Source organism: Carassius carassius, chromosome 9 (assembly GCF_963082965.1).
Source record: "Carassius carassius chromosome 9, fCarCar2.1, whole genome shotgun sequence".
NCBI classification, from domain to species: Eukaryota; Metazoa; Chordata; class Actinopteri; order Cypriniformes; family Cyprinidae; genus Carassius; species Carassius carassius.
Window position 1 is genome coordinate 20811102 of NC_081763.1, and position 12721 is coordinate 20823822.

The window sequence follows — 12721 nt, forward strand, 5'->3', positions numbered from 1 at the left end:
TCTAGAAATTTCCACCCCACCTCCCACTCCCCACTGTCAATCCCGCTGGGATAGTCATGGATGCGCCCACATGCTCTACCAGAGGTGGGTGATATCTATAAATACCCCTCTCACACTGGTTGCATGCTCCCATGAGGCGCTGATTTAATAAGGCCAGCCAGGCATTTGCATAAACATGTTTCCTGCACCAGTCACACTTTTCTCTGATTTAATGATTTACCTTTTATGCTTGTAGGCATGAAGGTATAAAGAGCGTAGAAATGTATTCAAATGTAAGCTGTTTGTTTGTATGTGCTGTTCTCTGTGTGAATATGCAATATGCAATATGTGCAGTTATTTAAAGAGCAGTTTCAAGGAGAAACTAAACGTCACTCTGTTGCTGAGGAGTGTGGCTATTTGCTTGTCACAAAGCATTAAAAAGAAAACATGTCTGTGTGTGAGAAATCCATTTGACCACATCACTGTCCCTCAGACCAAATTATTGTGTATTATTATCGTGTATTATATATACAATGTAAATAGAAATTTGTTCAGTTTACTTAATTCAATTGTGCAAACTCACCTTAAATTAAGTAATCTTAACTTAATTGTTATTTGTGTCATTTAAGTCTTATTTGATAATATATAAAAATAGTAAAATTAAAATTATAAAAAATTTACTAATATATTAAAAGTATTCCTGATTTTAAAAATGCTGAAAACAATTGTAAGTCAGTATGTTCATTTTCAATAGTTGTTAAGTTTAAAGAATATTCAAATGGAATCTATAGGGATGCAAAGATAAGCTCTTGGTGCATAAAGAAGATCTGGCACATCGGCATAATTTTTCATATCGGACCACTGCTGATATTAACATTTTAAGTCATTATTGGACAATTCTGATAATGCTCAGATAATAATGTGCATCCATAATTTTTTCTTACAATTTTTAGTTTAATATTTTTTCTATTACGTATACATTTAGTATGTAATAATTGAGATTATTTTACATTTATTGTTATTTATTATAATCTTGTACACTATAAGACCTCTGTCTTATGATTTGTTTGATCATGTAACTATATATTTGTATTTATGTTCATGTTATCTATCAACTTTGTTAATCATCCTTGGGTTTTTGAATGGCACTATATAAATAAAACATATTATTTTTAGAATTATTACTATTGCATGATCAACTATAACCTTTAACTTTTGGTCATGATTGTTTCTTGTAGCAATCCACAGAAACTGCGCTTTGCATAACTCAGTGGTAATGACACTGTGATAAATGCTACCCAAAACCCCCCTCTTCGACACGATCATAATCTACAGCTGCTACTGAAGTAAAACATGCCTCATAAATAGTGCAGTAGTTTGAGAAAAAGAGGAAATGGAAGTGTGAAAGTATGTGTTTGTACGTCTTCACACAGAAATGTTCGGCTTGCTCAAGTGTATATTTTTGTCCTTTAGCCAGACACATTGTGAACTCTTGCTGTGACAGGTACTAGCCTGTTGCTGGGCGATGGGCTTTGGCCATCACCATGGGAACCCTCTGAAGGCCACCGGGTGCGAGGGCTCTATATTTCTATTGCGTCTCCTCTGCCTCCTGTCTTTCCATTTGAACTCTTTTGTACAGAACTGCCTGCATCTTCTTATTCAGTACTGATTATTGGATGACTCATTGTGCTGTGTGATAGAAGCATTTAAGTGGGAGGATTGTGCATGCGCTCTCTCTGAAAAGAATCTTTGCTGCTTTGTCATAGAAAAACAGCGTTTTCTTCTATGACATACATAATAGCATTTGTACACAATTTACGGTAGCTTAGGTGAGATAATTATCAAGTATTAAGGTCCTTTCTAATGACTCACATCAGTGTTGCTCAGTGCATTAGACCAGGGGTTTTCAACCTTTTAGGAAATGCAGCCCCTCCCTCCCCCCAAGTTTGTCTAATTTCACTCATGCTTTTTCATTAGTATTATTTACGTAAGAAATGCACTGATCTGTTACACATAAATTTAATATTTTCTTTACTGTTTACGTTCACCTAAAACAACTGACTGCGCTTACAAGGATACTTGTCAAGACAACCATTGGTATTTTTTTATTGTTGTATTATATATCTCCTTTTTTGTTTGTATTTAGATTTGCATGCAGTTTTTGCCATTTCCATGCCTCACGTGTCCGGTTTTGTGCGAGAACAAAGAAAATCCGTACGTGAGCGGAGAGATTTGCGCTCGCTAACTGTATTAATGTGCTTTCACGTTACAATAATGCGCTCTCGACATTTGTCCGAAAAATAACGCTATAAGAAATGCTTTATCACAGCACGTGAGGACTGCATTGAGATGTCTTGTGCTAAAATGTCTTAAAATGACTTCAGTGTTTAAACTGACAAGGCTTGAAACACGTGACAATGAAAAACTTTCTTGAGGAAGCAGCACTGGCCTGATCATTAAGACAGTTTTTAGGGTCTAAGTTGACAGATGGGGGGGCTGAACCCACCTAAAAAGAGTTTAGAACCGCCCCTGGTATAGTGTGCGTAATTATACTGAAACATAAATATATAACCAGTTCACCTGATTCAATGTGATGACTGAACGTAAATCATCTTACACTTTCAATAAGCGTGACTGATGATCTGTTGACTAGCAGTGGGAGTCAGATTGCCCCCTAGTGGATGGCTAAAGATTTGCTAACTCATATTCATAAATCCTCAAGGGAATGTCTGAATTAACTGATGCTCGCTCCCCCTTGACAGGTGCCGCCTCACAGGTTGAAAACCCCTGCATTAGACTATGGAGTGAGGCATGGTACCTTAAAGGGATCATATGACGTTGCTAAAAAGAACATTATTTGGTGTGTTTGGTGTAATGCAATGTGTTTATGCGTTTTAAGGTTAAAAAAACACATTATTTTACACATACATACTATACATTATTGTTGCTCCTCTATGCCCCGCCTTTCTGAAACATGTAAATTTTTACAAAGCTCTGTATTGTTCTGAAAAGTGAGGTGTATGCTGATTGGCCAACTATCCAGTGCATTGTGATTGGCCAAATGCCTCAAGCATGTGACAGAAGTGTTACGCCCCTTAACATACTGTGATGCTGTGTGTCCCGTTATGACGAGACAAAACCAATAAACCCCATTACAAACGAGGCATGTGTTGCATCCAGTGGGGACATAATTACTGATTATAATGACTAATACTGTCTTTTTATGCGTTGCGTATCACACCGCGTAAACATAAAACCGTGTCTGCATTTGTAATTGGAGAAACTACAAACAGCAACTACTACTCTACACTGCTCAAAGCTCACGTTTGAATCATCAGTGGCAAGTTCTTTAAATATGAAAACATACTTACAGTCTGTGAGTCAGAAGCACCAAACTTCCTTGCAAAGTTGGAATTGCCCCACTTTATAGAAACAACCTTTGTGAACAGCCTTCAGGTAACAGTCCTCCGTAAAATGCACTGCACACATCTGAATATTCATCCTTTTTTTTCTTTTATTGAACATTTGGACGGTGTTATGCAAATCTTCCCACACAGTGACGTAGACGTGGGGGGGGGGGGGGGGGTGAATTAGGTGTCTTTGGAAGGCGAGTCTTAATTTTTATAAAGAATATATCTTTGGGCTTGTTGAGACTTTAGTCTTTGCAACTTTAGGGATCTTATCTATGCACATATATTTATAAGGGGTGGCACGGTTCGCTGAAAAAAAACCGAACCGTTCGGTTCACCCCACACAGTTCAGCACGCGCTGAGACCGCGGTTCAACTTTAAATCTGACAAAGCATCTGTATGGTTTGCTGGTTTGCTATAAATAGCACGTAAAAAAAACTGGGTTCAATTAATATACGTTTCTGTTGATGGATGCGCATTCTGGATTCCCTGACATTACAACAAAAGCGATAAAAAAAAAAAGACCTGGACAAACCATTCACTCTTGATCAATGTGAATGCCTAAGAGCAGTCATTTATTCCATCATCACCCGGGTGCTGATAGCGAGCACAGATGAGACCTGAACAGCACACGTTAATATGTATTTAAACTAAACTCATTTAAGCTTTGTCAGTTTAAACATTTAAGAGCCAAAGGACACGAGCTCGCGCGCGCAAGATTTGTGCATGCACTCATCCGAAGCGTGCAAACCCGCGCCTCAGAACGCGCACAAATATAAGCTCTCTCTGAAGTATTGTGTTTAAATGGACAAATTCACACAATAATTAGGTCAAAATGCCCGTTTTGGTAAGTATCCTACAGCAGACATAGCCGACTGAACGCAGGCCACTGTATCAGTGCATTCTCTTAAAGTGACAGTCTTTATATTAATCGCACAGCAACAACAAAGAAATAACTCCCTGCTCTTTATTAAAGCTTTTGTAACTTTAATAAAGAATTATCTTTAATTTATATAGTCCAATATGCAATGCTGTTTTACATTTGATTACTTTATTAAATTTCTGTACCTAAAAAATTATGATATTATTTATTGTTTGTATCTTTACTCTATTGTATTTATTTGTGCTTTTGCTTGTAGTTGGATAGAATATTCTTCTTCTTTTTTTAATTAGAAAGTATAGTTTTTCCATAAACATAGGGCATACCAAACTGTACCGAAAACCGTGACTCTAAAACCCTGAAACAAACCGAACCATGAAAAAGTTGAACCGTGCCACCCCTAAAATATATATATATAAAACCATGAGCCAGCCATTTTTATTGCATAAAGAGACAAATGAATCGCATTTTAAGCACTTACTTATGAAAGAGCTTTTAGTGATGGAGTTTCTAGAGGGGTGTGACAGGAGAGTACTCAGTGTCAAACAAACTGCTTGATATGTCACAGTTTAATCTGTGGCTTTCCTGTGTAACACTTGCAGTTTCCTGTGAACAGCTTTGTGGGGGGTTTTCTTGGTTTCCCAAACACCTGCATTTGTCTGAGGGAACTGTGAACTTCTTGCATGACAAGTTCAGCCAATCCAAGCACACCACTCCCCCACTCTGAAGAAGCTTCATTTCACTTTGTCACACTTCAGGATGTAACATATTCAGTTTGTAATAAGAATAAACCTATCTGTGTTTGTATAAATCTGAATTTTTTTGAGCACTAATCTGAATATTTGGGGGTTGTGGTGGTTATGGCCTTTTTCTCACTCTTTTTATGTGATCACACATAACGGTTGAAAATATTAAAAGATCTCTTAAAGATCTTTTCTCTGCAACCACAAACTGAGCTCTTTTTCAGTCTACCAGTCTGTGACTTGTATAGAGGTTGATCTACAAACCACAGTGGGGGGGGGAAACTGTAAAATGTTTCTGATTGCTTTGTGCAAAAAGATGCATGTTTGTTGGAGTCATTTAAAAAGAACAGACAAAAGAAAACCTTGTCCAGTGCATGTTTTTGTTTATGAAGTGGTCTGAAGCACACAGTATAGGATTTATAGGTATAATATTGAATATTGAAAATTGTCTTGTTTGGTCATTAAAAAAAAAAGTGTGTGGCTCAGGTTTTGCTTAAATTATTGGGGTTTGAATGCCCCCATACAGATAGTAAGACCTGAAATCAGCTCCAAAACTGACAGGTTGTTTGTATAATTCTGTGTAGTTAAATATATATACAATTGGGAAGAAAATGTTTTTTTAATAAATTAAAAATACTAGTTGCACAAAGATGGTGCTATGATTTTATTTGGCTCTGTCACTTGTTGTTTATCCTGTCTGGATCTCTGTTTGGCCAGGCACCCATATGTTGGGCTTAATTTCATCTACCGGCTTTCGTTGTTTGTTATTGTTTGTATGCTGCTCACTGTGTCCCATCTGTATTGGTTGACAGGGAATTATAATACAAATGAATTATACTGTGTCTGTTCTCTTTATTATGAGTGAATCTGTGTTTTGTCGCAAGGGCCAGCGCTACAGGGGTGACATTGTCATCAGACTATTCAGATGAGTCTACAAAAGGCCCTTCACATCTGCACATACTCTGCATTTCACAGCCCTCTTCTGATGTGCCTTCATTGGTTTGAATGGACCTTCACAGAGATGAGCACATCATATTGTTCTCTGTGCTGCCGCAGATTGTTTGTGGTGCCATGAGGTCCACCAGTATCTCTCATTGGACCGTTACTGAATGCTAGAAAATGTATTAATGTGAGGGCTTTTTTTTAAAGGCATAGCTCACTCAAAAAAAAAAAAAAATTAAAACATTGTCTTAGACTCCATTGAAGTTAATTCTATAGACCAAAACTTTTGAAATATTCTTCAAAAGGTTATTTGAATGGTAATTTAGTCAACACACTTAAAAAATGTTTTTGAAAATATGTAGTTTCGCTCAGTTAAACTTAACAGATACTGTTTTTGTAGTACCCTTTTGTAGTAAGTGTACCTGGAAAAAATATGAAATATTGTATTTGAGTTGCAAAGTATTGAGTTGCAAAGCATGCATTTTCTGAATAAACTCATGTTGTTTATATTGTTTAATGGGTCGCTAAGGTTTGGTTGTTTGTAAAGTGCTATCAGAATTGATATTTTCACAACTGGTCTGGTGAAATACAGAAAATGGATCCACTGGATGCTGCACAGAATTGGCCCGTGCTGCATGATTTGGTTGAGTAGTAGTAGTTTTGTCACACATTTGAAGCGTATAATAATTAGGCCAGAAACTAACCTATTGTTTTCAAGCAACGATAAACTAACAAATAATATATAATTAAGTTTTATAATTATTTTTTTTAATAGAACTTAGTGCTTTTATTCAGCAAGGATGCATTAAATGGATAATCTTAACTTACTTTGATTTAAATATTTAGTCTATAATCTTACAAAATATTTCCATCACAAGTAAATGCTATTCTTTTGTGCGTTCTATTCATCAAAGAATCTTAAAAAAAAAAAAAAATGTATCATGGTTTCCACAAAAATAATAAGCAGCACAATCAGACACTGAAGACTGGAATAAAATAAAAAAATATGAAATAGAAAATCATTATTATTATTAGAATTAGGGCTTGGCGATACAACGATGATTTCCTTAATAAAATAATAACCAGAGTTCGATAAATGTTGAATATAATGTATATTTTTGTATATAAATATATATAATGTATATATTTTTTCCATTTTGCTAATTCTATATGTATTATTTTTATTATCTGTGGCTTGTCACTGTCTGTTTGTGCTGTGGAAGATTGTCAACAAAACAAATTCCTCATATGTGTAAACATACCTGGCAATAAAGCTCTGATACTGATTCTGTTTCTGATAATTACAGTATTTTCTGTGATTAAGTTATAGTGTTTGTGAATTTATACTTAATGTATTTAGACTACTGTTTTCACACAAATACTTAGAAACCATATAGTTAGATTTTTACCACGGTACTGAGCATGTGTGGTTTTAACTGTGGTTATCATGATCAAAATGTATGCTACTATGGAAGACTATTGGTTAATTTAAATAAAACTCAAACAGTCATAATAATTCAATTTGATAATTAATATAAATTTACACCTGCGTTCTAACTTAAGCTACTACTACTGTCCACACAAGCTACTGTCAAATGTGCGTTTCTAAGAAACCAAAAAATGTAATATTATCATCAAACTTGGGCAACACCTGTTTCATGATTTGACAATATCACTCTTTAGAACATGCAGAAACTAATTATATTAGGATATTTATTTTGTTAAGGAAAAATGACTGGAAAAGTGTTTACCATGTTGACCATAAAAAGTCATTTAAAAATAAACGTTTTAACCTTTTAACTTGAAATAAATAAAGATTTGAAATAGAGCGTGAATTATCGATATCGACTGATAGTCAATTTTGTATTGAGATCATTTGTTTGGCCATATTTCCCAGCCCTAATTAGAATAGTAAGGCAAATGTATGGTTGCAAATATATTTTCCAGAATAAATGGCTATTTTTAAATGGCCTTCCATGAATAAAAACACTTTTAGCCTGCAGAGCATGTAGTTGCAGTATGCACTAGCAGAGGCTAACGGGCTTTGCCAAACTTTGACCCCTTTGCAAGTACTTACTGTGATTTTTCTTTTAATATTATCATGTAGCCTTACTCTCTTTCTCACTCTCGTCTCATCCACCTACTCCCTCTATCATTTCATCACCTCTGCTTCCCTACACGGTGTGCTCTTGGATGTGAGGGCAGCCTCTGTAAATTCACTCTGACCTCTTCTCATTGCGTATTCCTCTTCTGTAAGAGTATGTAACAGAGTCCTGTGGGCTTTGTGTGTGCTGCATATGCTCACCGGGATGCTTCTGTGCGCCCAGGCCACAGGCCGTGTGGAAGCTGCTCTCTTTGTTTGTAAGTGTCAACGCTACCATGAGCTGTATTCAGTGGGAGAATATTAAAACCGCTTCTTATGAATAGAAAGTCATAAAAGAGTCCCTGCTAAATGAATAATGGATGAATCACTTGGGGAGAGGCGAACATGATGGGTATTCTGGTGTGCCAGTATTTCAGCTGACTTGCAGTGCCCTGCTGACCTGGCGATCCAGTATCACTCCGGTGTCGTCCTGCAGCATTATATAATCTATATACAATTAAAGTATTTTAATATTATGTTTATAATGTATATCATGTAAATTGCTATTATTATTATATTTCATTTTTTTTCTATATAATAGATTTTTATGAAATAAACTATGTTAATATTTTATTTATATATCAAAGAACACATTTCAAGAACAAGAAGAATCTCACTGCTTTGTTTCTGTTTAATTGTGTAATACAGTACTGTTCAGAATGTCTTTGAATGGGTTTTTTTAGGATGTTTTTAATGCTTGCCAAGGCATCGCGTGAAGTAGACAGTAAAAACAGTAATAAAAATGTGAACTATTTGTAAATTTGAAAGTCACCATATTTATTTTTTTTATTTAAATTTTTAAATTCAAAGAATTTTAACATTTTCTTGTGATGGTAAAGCTGAATCTTTAGTAGCCATTTACTCCAGTTGTGATCAAGAAACATTTGAAAACAGCTGCTTAGTATTCTTGTGAAAACCAATGGAGTTTTTAAAAATAATTATTAGATAAATAGATGAATGTGTGATGAAAAGACAAAAAAACATAATTAAGTTCAAATAGATTTTTGTGTGTGTGTGTGTGTGTGTGTGTGATAATGTAAAGGTCTGTCACTTTTTAATAATTTAATGCATGCTTGTTGAAAATATTAATTTCTTTCCTTACTGAAGTCTTACTTTTCAATGGTGGTTGTGTTTATACATTATATAATACAGTATTTCCTATTGCACATCTGTAGTTTGAAATGTGTTGTACACGTTGTGTTATAGCAATCCAACTGCTTTTAAACAGGTTTTTTTTTCAACATTCTGCTTTCTGTTTCCTTCTTTTTAACAGTAGAAAAAAAAGTTAGCATTTAAATATTGTAAATATTGTACATTTCTTTCTCACTTCTACTTGCCACACCTGTGCTTTTACCATGTAAAATACCTGTTTTAATTCCTCTGTGACCGTGAATACACCCGACTAATTTCTCTTCTGCTTGTTTCAAATGTACTTCCCCTTTAGGAATTTTTGCACTGTGTATTTGTGTTATTGCATTAGCTCCCAGGTTATTTTTGGTAATGCTTATTTAAGGCTAATGTGGCTGACTGCTCTCTTTTTGTGTCTTTCTGAAGGACCCGCGCAGTAAGCACAAGTTCAAGGTCCACACGTACTCCAGCCCCACCTTCTGTGACCACTGCGGCTCTCTGCTGTATGGACTCATCCACCAGGGCATGAGATGTGACCGTGGGTATCTCTCACTTTCCTCGATTTCCACTCAGGCGCTTAATAACACATAATCAACCTTTTGAAAAAACTTTTTTACATATTTTGATAGTTTCAAAGTGCAAGAATGCAAGTTCTTGTGGTGTAGATGTTGTAGGGTTGGCTGGATATCAAAATTTAGGATTCGGTCTGATACCAGTCCCCGGTGCAGGTTCTTTAAGAATTTCTTTGTGATTTAGCATTTTAATTAAGATAAATAGAGTTGCATTTCGTTACAGAAACATTTAATAAACTGAATCTGTCAGAATAGGTCCAATTTAAATCAAGTGGGATCATAGAATTAACAGCTTAAACGTATGTACTGGAATATTATAGTAAATAACAAAAACTAAATTATTTTGTTCAAACGGAAACCGATCAACTACAAAGGTTTGAGGTCAGTAAGTTTTTTTAAAATTAAACAAATGTGTACTTTTTTTCAGCAAGGGTGCATTAAATTTATCAAAAAGTGACAAATGCTGTTTTGTTTTTTACTTTATTCATCATATAATCCTGGAGAGAGAGAAAAAACAGTTTTCAGCATTGATAATTCTTGAGCAAGTAATTCAACATATTAGAAAGGTTTTCTGAAGGATCAAGTGACACTGAAAACTGGAGTAATGACTTCTGAAAATTCAGCTTTCCCATCACAGGACTAAATTATATTAATATACACCACTCACCAAGGTTGCATTTATATGATCAAAAGCAATTCAAAAGAACAGTTTTCTATATGTTACACACCGATTAGCCATAACATTATGACCATCTATCTAATAACCTGTAGGACCTCCTTTAGCCCACAAAACAGCGGCCACGTGAGGAGGTTTTAAATTGAACGAGGTGGCTATAGGTCTCTTGGGGTATGTGGTACATTAATGTCAACAGCAGGTCCTCCAGATCCCATACATTGCAGAGTGGTGGTGATGTAGCACAAATCCGCTTTTTGAAATCAAAGCACAAATGTTTGATTAGATGAGTTTGGAACCACCTCGAACCACTCCTTGAACGTTCTGGCAGTGTGGCATGGCGCATTATCCCAACCCAGGCTCATTCAAAATACGTGCCTCTAAATGCATTTCTGCAACATCGTTATTACGTACCTTACTGCATGTTTCCCGGCGGTTTCAAAGTGAAATGTCCAGTGAGTGGCGTTAAAACACAAGTTCAATATGTGACCCTGGCATGTTTTTTTACGTTGATATAGGCATGCATTGCTGTGTTTTTATTACAAATCTTACGTTTTGCCCCCATACATATGAAGCTGGATATGTGATGCTAACGTTCAAAAGTATCAGTTTTGATATCTCGCAGCATGCTAAAATTTTTTTAATATATATAACATAATATTCCTCAAGTAATTGTGCGAAAAATAGGCTTTATTAATCAAAACTGTGGACCTGAAATCATACTTTGTGTGCAAAGGAATAAAATTTGTTGGAGTTTTACTGTCTCCAGTGTTTATTTTTAACTGGAAACTGCAGCGATTCATATGTGTTTTTTTTTTTTTTTTTTTTTTTTCCAGAAATTATTTAGAGGCACGTATTTCGAATGAGCCTACGTTTTATTATCCTGTTGGTAATGTCCATCACTGGTAGGGAACACAGTTGCCATCAGAGTGTGCACTTGGTCTGCAATAATGCTTTGGATACCTGACAGCTGCCAGGAACTGTGCTAATGATATAATGGTGCCTAAAGTGTCCCAAGAAAACATCACCAACAACATATCCGGCCAGTGTCCACCCAACAGTACATCCAGGTGCCATAGCCTCTGTTGATAATCGGTGAATCCCGTGCTCAGCCATTGACGTGATGCACCAGGAAACTTTATTCATTAGACTAGGGAACTTTCTTCCAATCATCCATGGTCCAATCTCGATGATCTTGGGCCATTTCATGTGTTGTTGGCAATGGTGTGCAGTTAGCAAGGGGACCCACCTGGGTCGTCAGCTACACAGGCCCATACGCAGAAGGCTGTGGTGAACTGTGTGCTGTGATACATTGTCCTGGTCACCTCTGTTGTAGCTGTTAGTGATTTGTCACACTGTGGCCCTCCCAATTCTGTTCCCCTCTGGCATCAATGAGCTGCAGGCGACCACTTTTGATACATACTCACTACAACAGCACGTGAACAACCACGAGGTGCACCGTTTCCGAGATCAGAGATGCCGTGCCATCACAATTTGTCCTTTATCAAACTGTGATAAATCGCCAGCTTTTCCCATTCTAACACCGAACACTCTACTGACTGAATGCTGGTCCTCAGATGGTGTATATATACTGCTCTGTGAACTGCACCTGCACATTTGGTTGCTCTTTGGTTACTCATTGCTCTAGGCTGGGGGCGGTCATAATGTAATGGCTCAATGGTGTGTATTATATACAAAAACAGTTCTTTAAAATAATATTACTGTGTTTTTGATCATAAAAATGCAGGCTTAGTCAGTTTAAGAGACTTCTTTCAAAAACACAAAAAAAATCTTACCAACTCCAAACTTTTGAATGGTAGTGCAGGCAGCATGAATTATTTTTCCCAGTCTCATATGCCCTGCATCTATTGTAATACCTGCATTGGCACATTGACCCACATTTTATGGGAATGATAATCAATTATTCTATAAGTTCTATAATAAATGCATTCAACCTTTTCATTCTCAGATCATGCATTGATGCATACTGACACCATTAATTTAACATCAACGTTCACATTTTACGTCACACATCTTGGACTGCCAAATTGTACTGAATAGCTGCACTTTGTTTGAATTCAAAATGTGTGTTACTACCCATAATGTTTTTTTTATGATACCATTTGTACTGTATACCATGCAACCCTAGTATAATGGTTGGGTGATCCCTGCGAGACGAATATCCTGGGAACATAACCAGGCCATATGAAGTCCCGCTAACAAAGTACCTGACTAAAAAGAGATTTTCCAT

The 12721-nt window shown here is 36.1% G+C and overlaps 1 protein-coding gene across 2 annotated transcripts in view; it reads left to right on the plus strand.

Moving 5' to 3' along the window:
• prkcbb (protein kinase C, beta b) overlaps positions 1-12721 on the plus strand; it is a 143432-nt gene that overhangs the window by 52041 nt on the left and 78670 nt on the right. For both annotated transcript variants that reach the window (XM_059558362.1, XM_059558361.1), the window contains exon 4: positions 9652-9763. In XM_059558362.1, the coding sequence (XP_059414345.1) occupies positions 9652-9763 (112 nt within the window). The remainder of the gene's footprint in view (positions 1-9651; positions 9764-12721) is intronic.